The sequence below is a fragment of the Malania oleifera genome, chromosome 9, assembly GCF_029873635.1.
Source record: "Malania oleifera isolate guangnan ecotype guangnan chromosome 9, ASM2987363v1, whole genome shotgun sequence".
Taxonomy (NCBI): Eukaryota; Viridiplantae; Streptophyta; class Magnoliopsida; order Santalales; family Ximeniaceae; genus Malania; species Malania oleifera.
The window spans coordinates 14,946,077-14,963,791 of record NC_080425.1 but is presented as its reverse complement, the minus strand read 5'-3'; the positions used below and the strand labels follow the sequence as shown (position 1 = coordinate 14,963,791).

The window sequence follows — 17,715 nt, the reverse complement described above, 5'->3', positions numbered from 1 at the left end:
TCCCGTACACGGTACATTCAAGTAACACTAAAATGTATAAGGATCTACGAAAGTATTTTTGGTGGAGCGGTATGAAGAGAGAGATTATTGAGTTTGTGCAGCAGTGTTTGACGTGCCAACAGGTTAAAGTTGAGCACTAAAGGCCGACAGGTCAGCTACAACCACTTTATATCTTAGAATGGAAATGGAATCACATTTCTATGGACTTTGTGATGGGTTTACTGCCGGTGCAATGGGGGCAGAATGTTTTTTCTCAACTACATTAATAATTGAATTAATAATGTAACAATAACCGAATTAATAATTTTTATAATTGTTGATAAATGAGTTAATTTTTGAAACAATCAATAATATAATTAATATTTTGAAAAATCTCAGAAATAAAATCTTTAGTATTTTGAAACAATCTCTAATATTTTTAATTTAATTATTGTAACTGCCAATGACAATTGAATTAATATTTTTTAACAACCAATTAATAATAATTGAATTAATAATGTACGTCCATTAATAAGGATTGAGTCAACAATTTGAATTACTTCATGAAATAGTAAATAGTATAATTAATATTTAAAATGATCCCATAAATATATTGATTACTACTTAAACTCCCCTAAAATGTTATTTTTTTAACAACTAAAAATATTTGAAGTAATTTTTCATAATAAATACTGATAATAAAATTAATGAATTTTGTAATTACCAATAGTAATTAAAATTTTAATTCAAAAGATTGATAATTTTATTTATGGTCGAGATTCTAATTTTAATAAACTTATTAAATTATAAATTTAGTAGTTAATTACAAAGTATTAAAAATATTGTGAAAAATAACTCAACGCCACCATTTCCACCAAATTTAGGACTAAAGAAAAAGCTTGAAATATAAAAAATCATTATAAAATTTTGAGACATCTAATTACGGTTAAATTTTGTGATTGAACATACAAAATTGATATGGCATACTATTTATAATCTTATAATTTAATAATTTTATTTGATAGCTACTTTTAAAATCATATTTCATGCATATTCGTGGAATCTCTAATAGTAAAAACACAAATCACCATAGGGAAGAGAGATAATTTGAGCATTAGTGTTCCTTAAGAAAAATATTTTTTAGGTTTTATTCTACAAACCACCACTGGTTTTTTATTTTTCCAAAATTTTCATGAAATAGTTGAATTTTTTATTTTTATTTTTATTTTTTCTATATAGATGCTAGCAAAAAAAATTTGAATGAGGTGACCATTTTATATTTCTTTGGAAAATTAAAACAAAAAAAAAAATCCAACAAATGAAACCCTAGGAAACAGCCAAACCCCTCTCCAGTCACAAACATTATCCTCCTATATCCGTATTTGTTCCACACGATTCTTCTGGCTGGAATTCTCTTGCAAAATCTCAAGGATGAGATGCAAATCCCCTCTTACCAGCTATCCTCAATCTATTTCCGCATCAACTATCACAATTTCTGGAAGATAATAAATAAAGTGCAGAGACTACGAGTATTTCTTTCCATTTCTCTCCAATTTCCAATATGCGATTGCTCAGATTTAGCCCAGTGAGTGTTCATGGCAGCATCCATCACCTTTTGGTCATCAGAGGCAATAAATTCGACTTCCTAGCTCAAATTTCCCGACTGGTTTCTCAGATGTAGATCAGCGACCGCCCAACCAGCGGTACCCATCTCATTTTCTTAATCAAGAATCAGAAATTCTGACTTCTAGGTTCAGTTTCTCTCGCTTCTCTCTGTTTTTTTCTATGATAAAACTTGAACCAAGTGGAAACGAAACGGCAGTTTAATTGTGCTTTATATTTAGCTATGCTGCTTTGCTGCACCTAAGAATGCAGATAGGCCAACCATGATGTGGATGACATGAATATCGGGGCGTCTGTCCTCCATCAAACCCATTCCCTGGCACCACAAAACCCAGAATTCAGTTTGGGGTCTAGGGAGAACGAATGCGTCTCCATGTTGAAGAAATGCAGAAACATGGAAGAATTCAAGCAAGTGCATGCCCAAATCCTCAAGTTGGGTCTATTTTGGAACTCCTTTTGTGCTGGCAATCTCATTGTCACCTGTGCTCTCTCAAATTGGGGTAGCATGGAGTATGCCTGCTCAGTTTTCCGAGAACTCGATGAACCAACTTCATATGAGTTCAACGCCATGATTAGAGGACACGTCAAGGATATGAACTCCGAGGAAGCCTTGCATCTTTATGAAGAGATGGTTGAGAGAGGGGTTGAGCCAGATAATTTTACGTACCCGACTCTTCTCAAGGCATGCACTGGATTATTCGCACTCGAGGAAGGAATGCAGGTTCATGGCCATATTTTCAAGCTTGGCCTGGAAGATAATGTGTTTGTGCAGAACAGCTTGGTCAACATGTATGGGAAGTGTGGGGAGATAGAACTTTCTTGTGCAATGTTTGAGCAGATGGATCAGAAGAGTGTTGCCTCTTGGAGTGCCCTCATTTCAGCTCATGCTAGCTTGGGCATGTGGAGCGAGTGTCTCAGGCTGTTTGGGGAGATGAATAGAGAAGGATGTTGGAGGGCTGAAGAAAGCACATTAGTCAGTGTGCTTTCTGCGTGTACCCATTTGGGTGCCCTCCATTTGGGAAGGTGCATCCATGGGTCCTTATTGAGGAACATAAGTGGACTAAATATTATAGTAGAGACTTCCTTGATAGACATGTATATAAAATGTGGTTGTCTGGAGAAGGGGTGGCGGCTCTTTCAAAAGATGGCCAAGAGGAACCAATTGTCCTACACTGTCATCATCTTGGGGTTTGCTTTGCATGGACATGGTCAGGAAGCTCTAAGGGTGTTCTCAGAAATGCTTCAAGCAGGGTTGAAGCCAGACAATGTTACGTATGTGGGTGTGTTGAGTGCTTGCAGTCATGCTGGCCTTGTCAAGGAGGGCCTCCAGTGTTTTGATAGGATGAAATTTGAGCACAGGATAGAGCCAACACTACAGCACTATGGCTGCATGGTAGAACTCCTGGGGCGAGCTGGGAAGCTCAAAGAGGCATTTGAGCTCATCAAGAGCATGCCTATGGAACCTAATGATGTTGTGTGGCGTAGCCTTCTTGGTGCTTGCAAAGTTCACCAGGAGTTGGAAATAGGGGAGCTTGCAGCTAAAAAATTATTCCAACTAAAGACACAGAATGCTGGTGACTATTTGGCTTTGTCGAACATCTATGCACGAGCTCGAAGGTGGGAGGATGTGGCTATGGTCCGGACGGAAATGTTCCAGATGGGCATGATCCAAACACTCGGATTTAGCATGGTTGAGGTGAACAGGAAGGTATACAAGTTTGTGTCACAGGACAAGTCTCACCCCCAATGTCAGGGTGTCTATGAGATGCTTCACCAGATGGAATGGCAGTTAAAATTCGAAGGATACTCCCCAGACACCACGCAAGTGTTGCTCGATGTGGATGAAGATGAGAAGAGATGGCGGTTGAGCGGCCATAGTCAGAAGTTAGCAATCGCCTTCGCGCTCATACACACGTCTCAAGGGTCACCTATAAGAATAGTTAGAAACATCGGGATGTGTAGTGATTGTCACACATACACTAAATTAATTTCAATGATCTACCAGCGAACAATAACTGTTCGAGATAGGAATCGGTTCCACCATTTTAAAGATGGAACTTGCTCTTGTCGAGACTGCTGGTGAAAGGGATTTTTTCTTTCTTCTAATTCCATCCAACGGATGTACAAGCATTCCCAATCGCCCCTGAATTTTGGATTGATCTTTCAACTAGCCCAGCAGTGATTTCTAAAGGCTTCAGTGACATAACAATAACAAAGGTGGAAAAAGGGCAATATATTACAAGCACACACACTAGACAGAATTTTACGAGCACATAAAACCTGCAAATCTGCAACAAAAAATTCACTTCCCATTTGGCTATGCTTGTGGTTGATTTTTAGGGTGTTGGAGAATAGCAATATATTCTAAAGAAATATTTTCAAATAAACCAACAGAAATCAGGCACTGCAAAGTTCCTTCCGGCTGCATTGAAAGACACCTTAAATGGGAATAAAAAAACCACCAGCCTTAGGGCTTCCTCATAGACGGTAAAACTTGCGTCAAGACATCCAAGTGTAAGTACACATTTTACAACATTCAATAATATTACAACAGGCGGATAACCCACTTTATTGTTTGCTGAATCTCTTTAGCCTCATGTTTAAAACAGCCTTCAAAACTTTTGACATCTTTTGCTAAAGGGGATCACACTTCTAGTTTCTTTTATTACTAAGAAAAATGCCAAAAAACCACATTTACTACCTAAACCAAAATAATACTCATTTTTTAAATAAATGATGGGGTTACTCCAGATGAACTGACGAAATGGCTGATGTAATTTCCTTGGCCCGTGGATCACAGCTTTCCAATGAAACACCATGAGGATCTTCTCTCACTAACAAGGCCAGAACATGGAGTGTGCTCCATGTTTTTGTCACATTGCTGCTAGAATTCCCCAAAGTGACAGCAAAGATTGCATCAAACCCACCAGCTCCAGGAACTCCAGCAAACAAAACTCCTTCCACGTTCATTGTAGCATCCAAAAGCTCAGTTTGTGATTTAGGTTCTATCTGAAAGCACAAGAGCAAAAGGGATGCCAAAAAGATAAGTGTTGACTAAGGGATGCAGGATGCAAGGACCAATATCAGAAATTGACACCATTAGAAACCAAGAAGAATATCCATCAGTCCATCAGAAATTTCTGGCAGGCACAGAGGATCTAACCAACTCTTGCTACAGTGCTTGAATGGCAGCATTCAGAATAACGTAAATGAAGGGTTTTATAACTTCTTAAACAATTCAACAAATTCTTAGTTATTTTCTCTACCGCATGACACAGCCTACATTACAACATGGCCAAAAGGAATCTAATTATTTTAATGTTTTGTGCCCCCAGAAAAAAAAAATGATTTCAAAAAAAATTGCAAAATTTTCCAGCAAACATCATTATTGGCAATCGGAGTTCTCCAAGAAGTGAGTGTTACACTAGTAGAAGTTCTCCAAGAAGTGAGTGTTACACTAGTAGAAGTTCTCCAAGAAGTGAGTGCTACACTAGTTGAAGTTCATGCTATGGAAACACACTCCAAGCTTGAAATTCTTCAAGCAGTAATATACTAATATCTGCCAAATGAGTGCCTTCCATATAATAAGCATCCTCTCAGACCATATTACCTCTAAAATGAGCTTTTTTTATCAGCCAAGGAAGTCTGCAGTTGAATCAACCACTAAACTAAAGGGATGATATAAAGGCCAAAAGAAAAACAGTAAGGAAGAACAAGCATCTAAATTAGGGGAACATGATCAAGGAAAAAGCTTGTGCACCTGCAAAGTTTGAAGTACCTATTGGCCCTAAAGATTTCCTCTTCTATATTTCTTCTTTCAACGGACCCAATAATAGTTAGCGAATTTCTCCAGTGAAATTAAATCAAATAAAAGCATTTACTTTTTTTAAAAATTTATATTTCTAAGAATAAAATTAGAACTCTAAAAATAAGATCAAGTTGAAGACATTTTAGCACGACTCCAGGAAGCAATCCTACCTACAATGAATTGCATGGAATAGGCTGTGGACACATCTCTACCATTGACTCTCAAGATGGCAATATTACTGGAGAATATATCAGATAACCATGCCATACCACTGCCAGGTGATTCTAGCGTGAGAATAACATTAATCAAATAACAATGACATATGGCCTCTTTTCCTTCACATTCTTCATCATCATAAAAACATTTGAGAGAGAGAAAGAGAGAGAGAGAGAGAGAGAGAGAGAGAGAGAGAGAGAACAGCGTAAATCAAATAGTAAATTACCCACCGGAATGCCGGCTGCCTCGCCCATCTGGCGCATTTGACATCTGATCTGAAGCATAGCATCTCTTGCTCCTAACATTGCTTTAACAACTGCTTTTTGGTTTGGCTCAACAGCCTGCTCCATCCACTGTTTATGAAATAAGAGTAGGTTAGATTATCTTAAATAATCTTAGTAAAAAAAAAACTGTGGTTAAAACTGAACTAACCAAATTAAACAAGCAGAAGAAACCATGCATGCCATATTCCATAAAAGAGCTGAAAAGCTCATAACTTGGAAACAAAGATCAAGCCAGACTTTCAAGTTGCAAGAATAAAAAGCTCAAACAAATCCTAGGATTCTTGAGTTCCATAAATTGCAGTGTGATCAAAATGCAGTCTAATGTGCATGATTGCTTATTTTATTTTTCTCCACTGCCACAGTGAAAAAACCAACGCAATTATGATACATTCCCACAAGTATCCTAAGAAAGAAAAGTACACAAATACAATTTTTTTACATCATAATATTAACAATGGCAATTATTTAATCATTCATGTTGTAATGCAACATTTGATATATAAATTTTTATTCTCATATTTTAATAATCAAGCATGCACGGTTTAATCTACCCCAACATACTATAATATATGCTTATGTCTTCCAAAAAAAAAGCAGTACAACCTGGAGAATATATTAATATAATACTATTGAACTATTAAAGTAAGAAGGATGAAGGCACACCTTCTGTATGAAGAAAAGCCTCAACCAGAATATATTGATTGTTTTGTACAATGCTTTTCTTACAGAGTACCGCAGCATATTTATAGGCTATTACACATCAGAAGAACATTCTAGCTAGAGAATATTTTCATAACAGAATTTGTTACAAGAATGATTCCAGACGATTCCATTGTGCCACCTATTCTAGGCTTTTCCCTTTCGGATGTGCTGAGTCTTTGCTTCCAGAATTTTTAAATATTTGTGGGTCTTCATGCTCTGCTTTGTTTTTCCTAACAGCCCCCACTCGAATCAAGCGGCACCATGGCAATGGTGAGGCTTGATCGCAGTAAATTGAACCGAGCTGTTGAAAGCAGTTTTGTGAGAATATCAGCAAGTTGATCCTTGCTGGAGATAAAAGTGACTTTTGAGGGTTTTAGCAGCCACTCTTTCACGAATAAAATGATAGTCAAGCTCAACATGCTTGGTTCGAGCATGCATAACAGGATTCACGGACAGATAAGTGGCCCCCAAGTTGTCACACCATAATGTTGGGGGATCCGAAAAGAAAATACCAAGCTCTTTCAAAAGGGACTGCAACCATAAGACTTCACAAGCTATATTTGCAACAGCCTTATACTCGGCCTCAGTGGAGGAACGAGCAATTGTGGGCAGCTTTTTAGAACCCCAAGAAATTAAATGTTTACTAAAATAATGCAGAATCCTCCTGTGGACTTGCGATCATCAGGGCAACCTGCCCAATCAGCATCGGAGTAAGCCGAGAGTGTGAGAGGGGATGAAGAAGAAAAGTGAAGAGCAAATTGGTCAGTGAGCTGTAAATAACGCAAAATGCGTTTCACAGCTTCAATACCCAAGAAATAATGCAGAGGTCCAAGATCTTTGACAGGAAAATAAAACCCAAGTGCAGAAATAAAGTCAGAAATAACAGAGGAATTACTGCCAGTTACAATAATATCATCAACGTAAATTAAAATGAAAATGGCAGTGGAAGCAGTTTGAAGAATAAAGAGAGGAATCAGATTTAGAACTCTGAAAGCCAAGTATGAGTAGCCAATCACTCAGTTTACCAAGCCCAAGGGGCTTGTTTAAGCCCATAAATGGACTTTTTCAACTTACAAACATGTGTAGGCAGATCAGGATGAACAAAACCCGAAGGCTGCTGCACGTAAACAGCTTCTTGCAGATCACCATGTAAAAAAGCATTTTGTATATCTAGTTGATGCAACAGCCAATTGGAAGAGAGAGCAAGCGAAATGAATAAACAAATAGTAACCGGTTTTACTACAGGGCTAAATGTATCAGTGTAATCCAAACCAGCTTGCTGATGATATCCCTTACCCACAACCCGAGCTTTACAGCGTTCTAGGGTACCATCGGCAAGTCTTTTTGTTTTAAGAACCCACTTGGAACCCAATATATTGAAAGAAAAATATAAAGGTACCAGATCCCATGTTTGATTGAGGAGCTTGAAATCCGGCCTCCATGGCAGATCGCCATTCTGAATACTTAGAGGCCTCTGTGAATGATGTAGGCTCCTCTAGGATGAATGAAGTTCGAGCTACAATGAGAGAAAGAGAAAGTTTAGGTGGGAGCCAAGGCATCGTGCCATCTGTCTGTCTAAGAGGAAAAATTTTCTGAGCTTTGAGGCGTGTAACCATCAGATGAGAGGAGAGAGATGAGGTTTGGTTTTGACAGGAAGGGACTTCAACGTTGGGAAGAGGGATCAGCTCAGAGGTTGAAGAGGTATGTACAGGGGAAGGAGTCACAGAGAAAGGAGAAAAATGTTTGCGATGGGAAGGTTTGAGAAGGATCGAGTAGGTGTTGAGAAGGTTGGGAGGATGGGCTTGATGGGGATAAAGGATGGGCTCTAGTAATGACAGGAGGCCCACAAGGTGAAACGGGAGGTCCAGCACTTTGTAGAAGAGAAGAAGAGTGGTGCGGGGTCATGAGGCCCAGGAGATGGGATTGTGGCCGCTGAAGAACTTGTGCTGATCATACGAGCAAAAGGGAAGTAAAACTCATCAAACTTAACATCACTTGAAATATACACATGGCCAGATGGTACATGCAAACAATTGTAGGCCTTGTGATCTGGGGTATAGCCCAAAAAGACACAGAGTTGAGATCTGAATTCCATTTTGTGTCTATAAAAGGGGCATAAATGAGGCCAACAAGCAGACCCAAAAATCCTTAGAAATTTGTAATCAGATATTTTGTGGAATAATTTTTGAAACGGAGACATGTTATTAAGAATGGAGGAGGGCATACAATTGATTAAAAACACTACTGTTTGGAACGCAGCAGACCAGTATTTGAGTGGTACAGAGGCATGAGCTAAAAGGAGAGCCCCGTTTTTACAATATGGCAATGCCACCGTTCAATGCCAGCCATTTTGAGCATGGGTATGAGGAACAGTGATCCTTTGATTAATTTAAAAAAAAAATTTAAGATTGGGGAGAGGGGATGGAATTCACCGCCCCAATCCAATTGCACAGAAATTATATTTGAACAGAGACAATTATGAACACAAGTCAAAAAGCCAAGAAAAACAGTTGAGACATCAGATTTAGATTGAAGAGGAAATATCCAAATGTACTTTGTGAAATCATCTACAATGGCTAAATAATAACGAGAACCTAAGTTAGACAGCACAGGTGCTGGCCCCCAAACATCAAGAAACATAAGTTTAAAAGGTTTGTGAGATTGTGAGGGTGAGGTAGGATGTGGAAGCGTGTGTGATTTTGCTTGAGAGCAAGCTGAACATGAAGTGAAACTCATGGCTAAAAATTTTTGAGTGTAACGGGAGTGATTCATGAGGACAGGTGACCAAATCGGGAATGCCAAATTTGAGGAGTAGTCCGTTCACCCAAGTAAGCTTGCGGAGAAACAGTGGAGGTGGTGGCTGTGGCATCAACTGGAAGCATATACAGTCCATTTTCAAGGGTTCCCTGAAGAACTACCTCCTTGGTGTGCAAATCCTTCACAAGAAAATAAGAGGAATGAAATTCAAAATAAACAGAGTTATCTACACAAAACCGACGCACAGACAACAAATTGCAAGAAATAGAGGGAACATGAAGGAGATGTTGAAGTAGAAATATGCCAGAGGCAGTGGGAAGATGGGCCGAGCCAATGTGGTTAATCAGAAGAGAGGAGCCATCTCCAATGCTAACTTGATCAGGGCCATGATAAGCTGCTGAGTCCAGATATTTAAGTTGGAGAAATCTGCAGTAAAATGGTTAGTAGCAGCAGTGTCAGGAAACCAAACATTTGGTGGAGCTGAGGGAGAAGGGAGGGTGGTTAAATGAGCAGCGAGAGAAGGGAGAGAAGATGCTTGGTATGTCGGGTTGAATTGATGCCAGCAAGTTAAGGCTGTGTGGCCTGATTTAAGACACTTGACAAACTGACCGAGTGTCTGTTTTAGGGGAAAAGAAATTAAGAGAGCCACGACCCATCCCCCGACCACGGGTGCCTCTACCACGAGAAGGTGGTGATGAAGGTTTGAACAAAGTGATATTTAGCCAACAGAGGGTATTGGAAAGAAGACAGTGTGTTTGGTGAGCAAGCCTCGACTCATGGTTTAACAGAAAACTATAGACCTGCTGAGGAGTTGAGGGATCTGGTCTAGTAGTGAGAGAGGTGACTATAGAGTCTTAATCAGTGCCTAACCCAGCTAGAAGAAACACAGAAAATTCAGAGGGGGAGAGAGTTGTCCTGCGGCACTGAGAGAGGAGGAAAGAGTGGTGGCTTTGTGATAGTAGGTGGTGATGGAATCGGCACTTTTTTTTAAAGTGGCTAACTGGTATTTGGTTTGCATGACATGGGCACATGATTGAGCAGCAAAGAGAGTATGGAGAGTGGACCATACTTCTTTGGCCGTGGCACAGTCGAGCACCTGGGAGAGGACTTGTTCACAGAGAGACGAATTGAGTGCAGAAACAATAAGCTGGTCTAGAAGAAGTCAACGATGGTAGGCAGGATTCGGAAGGTCATTAGTAGTGGGGGAGGGCATAGGAATGGTGCCAACAATATGACCAAAAAGCTGGTTGCCTTTGAGGAAGGGAAGGACCTGAGCTTTCCATAGCAAATAATTGTCTATCGTCAGCTTAATAGTAACGAAATGAGAAAGGGAGTTGATGATAGAAAGAGAGGAAGGTGATGAGGAAGTTTAGGATTGTTTTTCTGGGCCAGGATTCATGTTTGGTTGCTGAGGAAAAAAAGAAGGAAAAAGAAGCTAGACATTGGTCTTTATGAGGGCTCTGATACCATATTAAAGTAAGAAGGATGAAGGCACATGTTCTGTATGATGAAAAGCCTCAACCAGAATATATTGATTGTTTTTGTACAATGCTTTTCTTACAAAGTACCGCAGCATATTTATAGGCTATTACACATCAGAAGAACATTCTAGCTAGAGAATATTTTCATAACCGAATTTGTTACAAGAATGATTCCAGACAATTCCATTGTGCCACCTATTCTAGGCTTTTCCCTTTCGGTTGTGCTGAGTCTTTGCTTCCAGAATCTTCAAATATTTGTGGGTCTTCATGCTCTGCTTTGTTTTTCCTAACATGAACTTACATTATATAAATGCTTACTAGCCAATAAGGTTTTTCTAACACCAACACTAGAATAAAGTGCTTCATCAGAAAAAAAGGTCAAATGCCCATATATGTTCATATAAACTACATGAGCAACTCCAAAAATGACAATGGACGAGAAGAGAATATAAGAACTAAAGGCTTTTCTCTCTTTTTTCTCCTTTTATCTTGAGAAGCAAGAAAAAAAAACATCTAATAATTAAACTAAAAGTTTAATAGTGCAGGACCAACATCCTTACACACAAGGGATAGAACCTAATAAATTCAATTCATATTATTCAACTTCCAATAAAATATCTTAAGAGTCATATCTACAGGCCTAGCATGCTTCTACTAATTTGGGCCATATTAAAAAACACTGCTAGAAAACATCACAGAAATAGGAAAACATACTATAGCCAAGTCTTAAACATGAGTAATTAATTCCAAACATCTCAATCTTGCTCAACCATTATCCCGATGCTTTCCATAATTATCTCTGCTCAGAGAAAATTTGGCCTCAAATTCAAAAATATTGAAGGATGAAGACTGGAAGAATGATGCAAGCTTGTTGATGAATAATATAATCTGCATAGGTAAAAAATAAATACAAATACAAGAGGACAAGATCACTTAAGAAAAACACAATCGGAATAACAAATTCCACAGATGCAATCTCTCTAATATCTGAATTTGAACTCAACATACTCTAGGGATAGCTCGCTGTTTATAATTTCCACCTTCTCAAACTCTTTTGTGACTCTTTTAGGGCTTAGACTCAACATCCCAACAGGTATTTCCTCTTTTCTTTCCGCAATAATCACTTATCTTTCCACACTAATCACTTTTATTTCATTCTTTCTTGGCTCTATTAGGATATTGATCTAAGCCATAACAATATCTAACTTGTCGCTCCAAAAAATCCATACAAAGCTGCATGATTTCCTTCTTTTGCTGTCGTTGGGCCACAGTTGTCATTATTCCACAATAACATATATGTGATCTCTCCAATCCTTCAAATCAGAAATGTCCCTTCAAACTGGCTTCGAACTGATATTTTCGTCACTAAACCTCCTTTTTCCCATTCTGTTCAGCTGATTCTGTTCTGCCAGACTAGTTTAGATCAGTTCGGTTCGTCAAACAGTCCAGTTCAGTAAACCCAGTGCATTTAATCTGGTTGGTTTCGACTAGAACTCAGGAAACTCACCTTATTCTTTTTGATATCTTGTACAAGGGTTCCGGCTTGTCTTTGAAGCAGAGCTGAGGGAAATAACTGATGACAGTGGAGAAGCTTGATGACAAAGGGCAGTGGCCAAATGATACCAAATGATGCAGGACCTAAGCCCCAACAAAAGGATAAACCCCAATAACTCAATTCACAGTAAAATTTCTTACAGTCATTTATTTAAAGGCCTATAAGAAATAAAAAAATAGGGAAACTTAATAAAACTAAACCGCTACTTTCCCAAAAGCTAGATTCCTAAAACCTACTAATTTGAGACCCGCCAGAAGGCATCACAAGAAAAGGAAAAAGGATTGCAGAAATGCCTTCAAATTGAGTAATTAACTCTTAATGCTATCTTGCTCATACCTGACCTATGAAATTCTCCATTATTAATTTAATTTACAAATAACTCATTAACAAGTGGAATAAGAACCAGTAGAAACAATTAACATACATTCAGTATTTCAGATTCATTTCTTGATGGAAATTACCTTTTCTGACCTAAGCATGCTACAACCCTTGATGACACATTTATATGCATCCCAATGTTCTTCTGCCAATTTGCTTAAGCTATTGAGCTGTTGTTCAAGTGCTGAATTTGCTTCCAACAACTTTGTCCATGTTTCCAGAGACTTCTGAGGCTCCGATTTTTGCCATTTCTTCACAGCACCTACCATTGATGGCGTGGATGATCCGCCAGCGCCTGGTTCTCCTAATAACTGCAAAAACCAGCGCGTTCACCATGAACATATTAAAGATAGAATGCTTCCATGGTTTGTGCAAACAACGAAAGCTATCAACAAGAGACCAAAATTTTATATTTCTTTTCACAGTTTTAACAAAAATAAGTATCATGACTGAGCTTCAACAGTAAGCACATGCCACAGCATGTACATTCTGTCATTAAAAGATATAACAAGAGTCAACTGTAGTCCCTTAGTTTGAAACCTAACAATGTCTAGAGAGTCTAATGTAAGATTGGAGATTGGATTTCATGTCAGACAGAGGGTCAAAAGTGCACAATATTAGCTTGAATAAATAGAATGTTAAGTCACACAGCATGTACATTTTTTAAAGAAAAAAAGATAAAATTAAGAACAAGACTAAAAGAGAGGAGATGTTTCATTTTTAGAAAAGTGATAATTAATGAAAACATAGCTTCAGAAGCGGCAAGATTAATACCATTAAATCAAGTAGAAAAGGTTATATATCATCCTTAAATCTATTCAGTTTTATAATTCATGTGTGCATGCAAGCATGCACATCATAATTATAGATACATATACACATTTAGTAGCTAAATATAATAAATGTATCTTACAAGTGTCATCATTGGTGGCAAGGAAAACTTGGTTCTCTCATGGTCCCATGTTCCTCCAAGTACATCACCAATAACCTCTTGTAATGGCTTCCCCTCCACTGCAACCTGCAGATCCATCAATAACATAGAGGTGATAAAATACAGATCGCCATTCAAGTTATTTCTCAATCAAACTGTTGCTTAGAAATTGGATTACATAGATGATGAGAAGCTTGCAGAAAGAAATCAATTACAGATACCTAGAAGAACCCTCTAGGGTGGCAGTTTCTATCACATGCCTGAAGAGGAGGGGATCCATATTATAGAGATTTGAATTTTTTTTGTGCTGACCTTTAGCTATCTAATGAAAGCATGCAACCCCCCTCCTTTAACCATCCTTGGGGTTGGTGTGAGAAAAATTATAAACCTAGGTGCAGAATGGCTGAAAAGGATTCATGTACTCGACCTCACCTCGCAGGAGTTGAGGCTTGGTTGTTTTTGTATGCCTAACAAAGAGGGAATGGCGAATAAAACATGAAACGAAAACATATTCAAGTGGGATGACTATCCATCCATACTACTTTTCCAAGATCAACTGCTTAATTGTTTGCACCTCTGTGGCATGTCATGATTATATAAAAACTAAAATTATTAAAAAAAAAAAAAAAAAGCAGCATAGGAGGTCTAGGGATTCACAGGCTACCCAGGGCATAGAGTAAATGCCAATCTTCACTGATGAGTGGCACCTCCAAGAGCAAATGCTGAAACTCAAGTGGCAAATACTCATCAAAATCTTATATATTACGATCACGTCCCACCACCAGCCTAAAGTGATGTAACTGCAGACCTATGCAATTCACTCTATCAATAAGCAAGCCAACCCTTGTGGATCATAATTCATATATTTCAAGAGTTCTATCCAACACTAGAGGATCCCCTCATAGAACACTTTGAAAATTGAGGATCAAAAGAAAAAATGGCATAGATCCACCAGCACATGAAACTTACTTCAAAAGATAAGTAGGTTTGGTGTTAAACCAACGATATCCATGAAAGGAGTAATATTGATCATCCATAGTTATTTACCAAAAGATCATTTATGCCAACAAGCAGATGACAGGGTAAATTTTACTAGAAACTCTAGGAAAGAATCATGACTAATGCTTGTTTCAGCATGAAGCACAAGAAAACTACTTCAGAGAAAGATACATTTTTTAAAGTAAAATTGTTGAGATGTGCAAATATTTCTTTGAAATCTTAAGACGACTTTACAAAGTTATGGTATAGCAAGCACAAAAATGCATGTCAACAGTGTCACTCAGATTGTGACTATGCTGCTCGTCTTTATGGCTCATATTTCCATCTTGTACCAGTCAATTAAACTTAGCTTACTCAGAGTGGAATGAGTTTTAGACATCTAATCTGAAAGTTGCCACAATTTAGTTTTATTTAAAAAAAAAAAGTTTTGGTCAGTTCAGAGTTCAGATGCAGTCTCAACTGTTGGAACTTCAGAAAACCGATTTAAGAACAGGGTCATTTTGCCACATAAACACATGAAAGACACAATAAATAAGGCAAAATGTGATTTGAGAATATATCCAACTCATGATGGAATATAAAGTTGCAGAAATACATTAATAATGACAGAATTCCATTCCAAGCTGATACACTACATATCCAAAAAATGAATTTAAGCAATTTAGCTCCAATTTTTATGTTTTATGCACTCCAGAAAAAGAGAAGGATCTATTAATCTACCAGAACTATCCTTGAATGGAATGTTAACTAAGTCGATGATAAAAGTTACTGCTGCAATCAAAAGGTAGATATAACCAACAGAGTACTCAATTGATCCACTTTAACATATCTCAAACCCCATGAACCATCCAATCTTTTATGCATGATAAAAAACAGAAAGTGTGGTATGCACCTGCAATAAGGAGCCATTACTGCAATAATACAGTCAATTAAATTATTGTGGATTGTTCACCAGGTGATTTAAACTGAACCCAACCCTTACATGATAATGGATGTCAATGATATTCAGTAGAAAGCCCAGATGCCCAATACTATCTGGTCTGGCAAAATTATGCACAGATGGGCGTGCATGTGTATTTAGAGAAAAATTAAGTTTATCATTTTTCAATTAATTTCTTGATTAAAAATAAATTATTAAGAGATTAAGTGGAGGACAAGAAGTCCACCCACAAAAAAACCAAACTGAAAATAAACAACAAACTAAAATGCAGATAACAAAAACATATATCATTGATTTGAATGTTTGAATATATATTATTGATTTGAATCAATCCTAATTTATATCTTTGTTTTACACTCCCAATATGTATATTACATGCATAAATTTTCCCTTAGTTTACTAAAAATTCATGAGTAGTCCTCTCTTAGATAAAGGGGTCATGCCAAGTTGCTCAGGTTTGGCAGAATAGACCCTGATTTAGGGCATTTCCAGCTTCATAGAGTGACCCAGACAAGCTACAGGACTGGGTCCAGTTGGTACAATCTGAGTATTAAAACCCCAGTACAATCATCAAAACTCAACCAAGAGAAAACCAGCATTGAATTTAAACCTACCATGTCACATTATAATTTCAAATTGAGAAATTTATATAAGCTTTATAACACAATCATCAAATACTTCAATATAATCAGCGTACCAGCAATCTCATACTGTACCATGTACTTCAATTTCACATTCCAAATAGCAGTGACAGCTTAAAACTTAAATGTAGCTTTGGATGACTAAATATGGACACTAGTGCAGTTACACAGATGGTTTTAACATACAGTTGCAGGTGGCGCTGTGTAATGGTCGCAAGCATCATGGGAAGAAAGAGAGCGAATGTTAGCAGTGGAAAGCAGCTGTCGCAACCATTCTTTTTCAAGCACACACAACAACGCCCAAATTGAAGAATAAGCATATGAGCTTCTAAAATATAAATCCTTTTTTTAAATCTATTTCGCCTAATTTTATTCAATCCAACAATCTTTTACTTAGAAAAATGATTTTATATTACTTTTTGTGCACTTTTTACAAATACTTATATATATATATATATATATATATATTTCTTGTGCTTTTCACAACTTAATGACTATTAATTTTAGAAATACAATAAAATAGACAAATAATCAATTAAAACCACTTTTAGAACAGTTTGATGTATATATAATACGCCACATATCCATACTAATCAACCAATGCAGTCTCACCACCACAAAAATATATACACACACACACATATACTGCATATTTTATCAAATATAATATCATATTAAAAATAGGAAATATATACTAAACAGTAACTAAAAAAAAAAGGGACAGCCCGGTGCACAAAGCTCCCGCGTATGCGGGGTCCGGGGAAGGGGCGGACCACAATAGATCTATAGTACGCAGTCTTACCTTGCATTTTTGCAAGAGGCTGTCTCCATGCCTCGAACCCATTACCTCCAGGTCACACGGCGACAACCTTACCGTTACACCTAAGCTCCCCTTCCTAAACAGTAACTAAATACACTAAATAGTAAATAAAATAAAAGATTACTATTCTCTATGCAGTAATAAATAGTTAAAATTGACAAAAAAAATTTACAAATATATATATATATATATATATATATAGACACACACACACACACATATTTCTTGTGCTTTTCACTACTTAATGACTAATAATTTTTGAAATACAATAAAAATAAACAAATAATCAATTAAAACCACTTTTAAAACAGCTTGATGTATATATAATACACCACATATCCATACTAATCAGCTAATGCAGTCTCACCACCACAAAAATATACACACACACACACATACACTGCATATTTAATCAAATATAATATCATATTAAAAATAGGAAATATATACTAAACAGTAACTTAATATCCAAAAAGTAAAAGTTGCCGAGATGAGAATGCTTAAATGGATGAGTGGTATAACATTGAAAGATAAATTAAAGAATGAACATATTCGTGGTAAGTTAGGCGTAGCTCCTATAAAAGATAAGATAAGGGAGGGA

General features: G+C 37.3%; 2 protein-coding genes across 4 annotated transcripts in view; one reads left to right on the top strand and one right to left on the bottom strand.

Moving 5' to 3' along the window:
• The first annotated feature begins 1,333 nt into the window (after window positions 1–1,333).
• On the top strand, window positions 1,334–3,772 carry LOC131164311 (pentatricopeptide repeat-containing protein At1g31920). Of its 2 annotated transcripts, none has more exons than XM_058121410.1 (2): window positions 1,334–1,730; window positions 1,824–3,772. In XM_058121410.1, exon 2 carries the CDS (start codon window positions 1,880–1,882, stop codon window positions 3,683–3,685), a length of 1,806 nt encoding a protein of 601 aa, XP_057977393.1. In that variant the 5' UTR covers window positions 1,334–1,730; window positions 1,824–1,879; the 3' UTR covers window positions 3,686–3,772. The 2 variants fall into 2 exon arrangements, with proteins under 2 accessions (XP_057977393.1, XP_057977395.1); XM_058121412.1 differs by having other exon boundaries at window positions 1,364–1,730; window positions 1,855–3,772.
• A 274-nt stretch (window positions 3,773–4,046) lies between these two features.
• Window positions 4,047–17,715, bottom strand: part of LOC131164312 (phosphomevalonate kinase, peroxisomal) — a 51,717-nt gene continuing 38,048 nt past the window's right edge. For both annotated transcript variants that reach the window (XM_058121414.1, XM_058121413.1), the window contains 4 exons: window positions 13,697–13,801; window positions 12,867–13,094; window positions 5,857–5,979; window positions 4,047–4,611 (listed from right to left, as the gene is read on the bottom strand). In XM_058121414.1, the coding sequence (XP_057977397.1) occupies window positions 4,345–4,611; window positions 5,857–5,979; window positions 12,867–13,094; window positions 13,697–13,801 (723 nt within the window). In that variant the 3' untranslated portion in view covers window positions 4,047–4,344. The remainder of the gene's footprint in view (window positions 4,612–5,856; window positions 5,980–12,866; window positions 13,095–13,696; window positions 13,802–17,715) is intronic.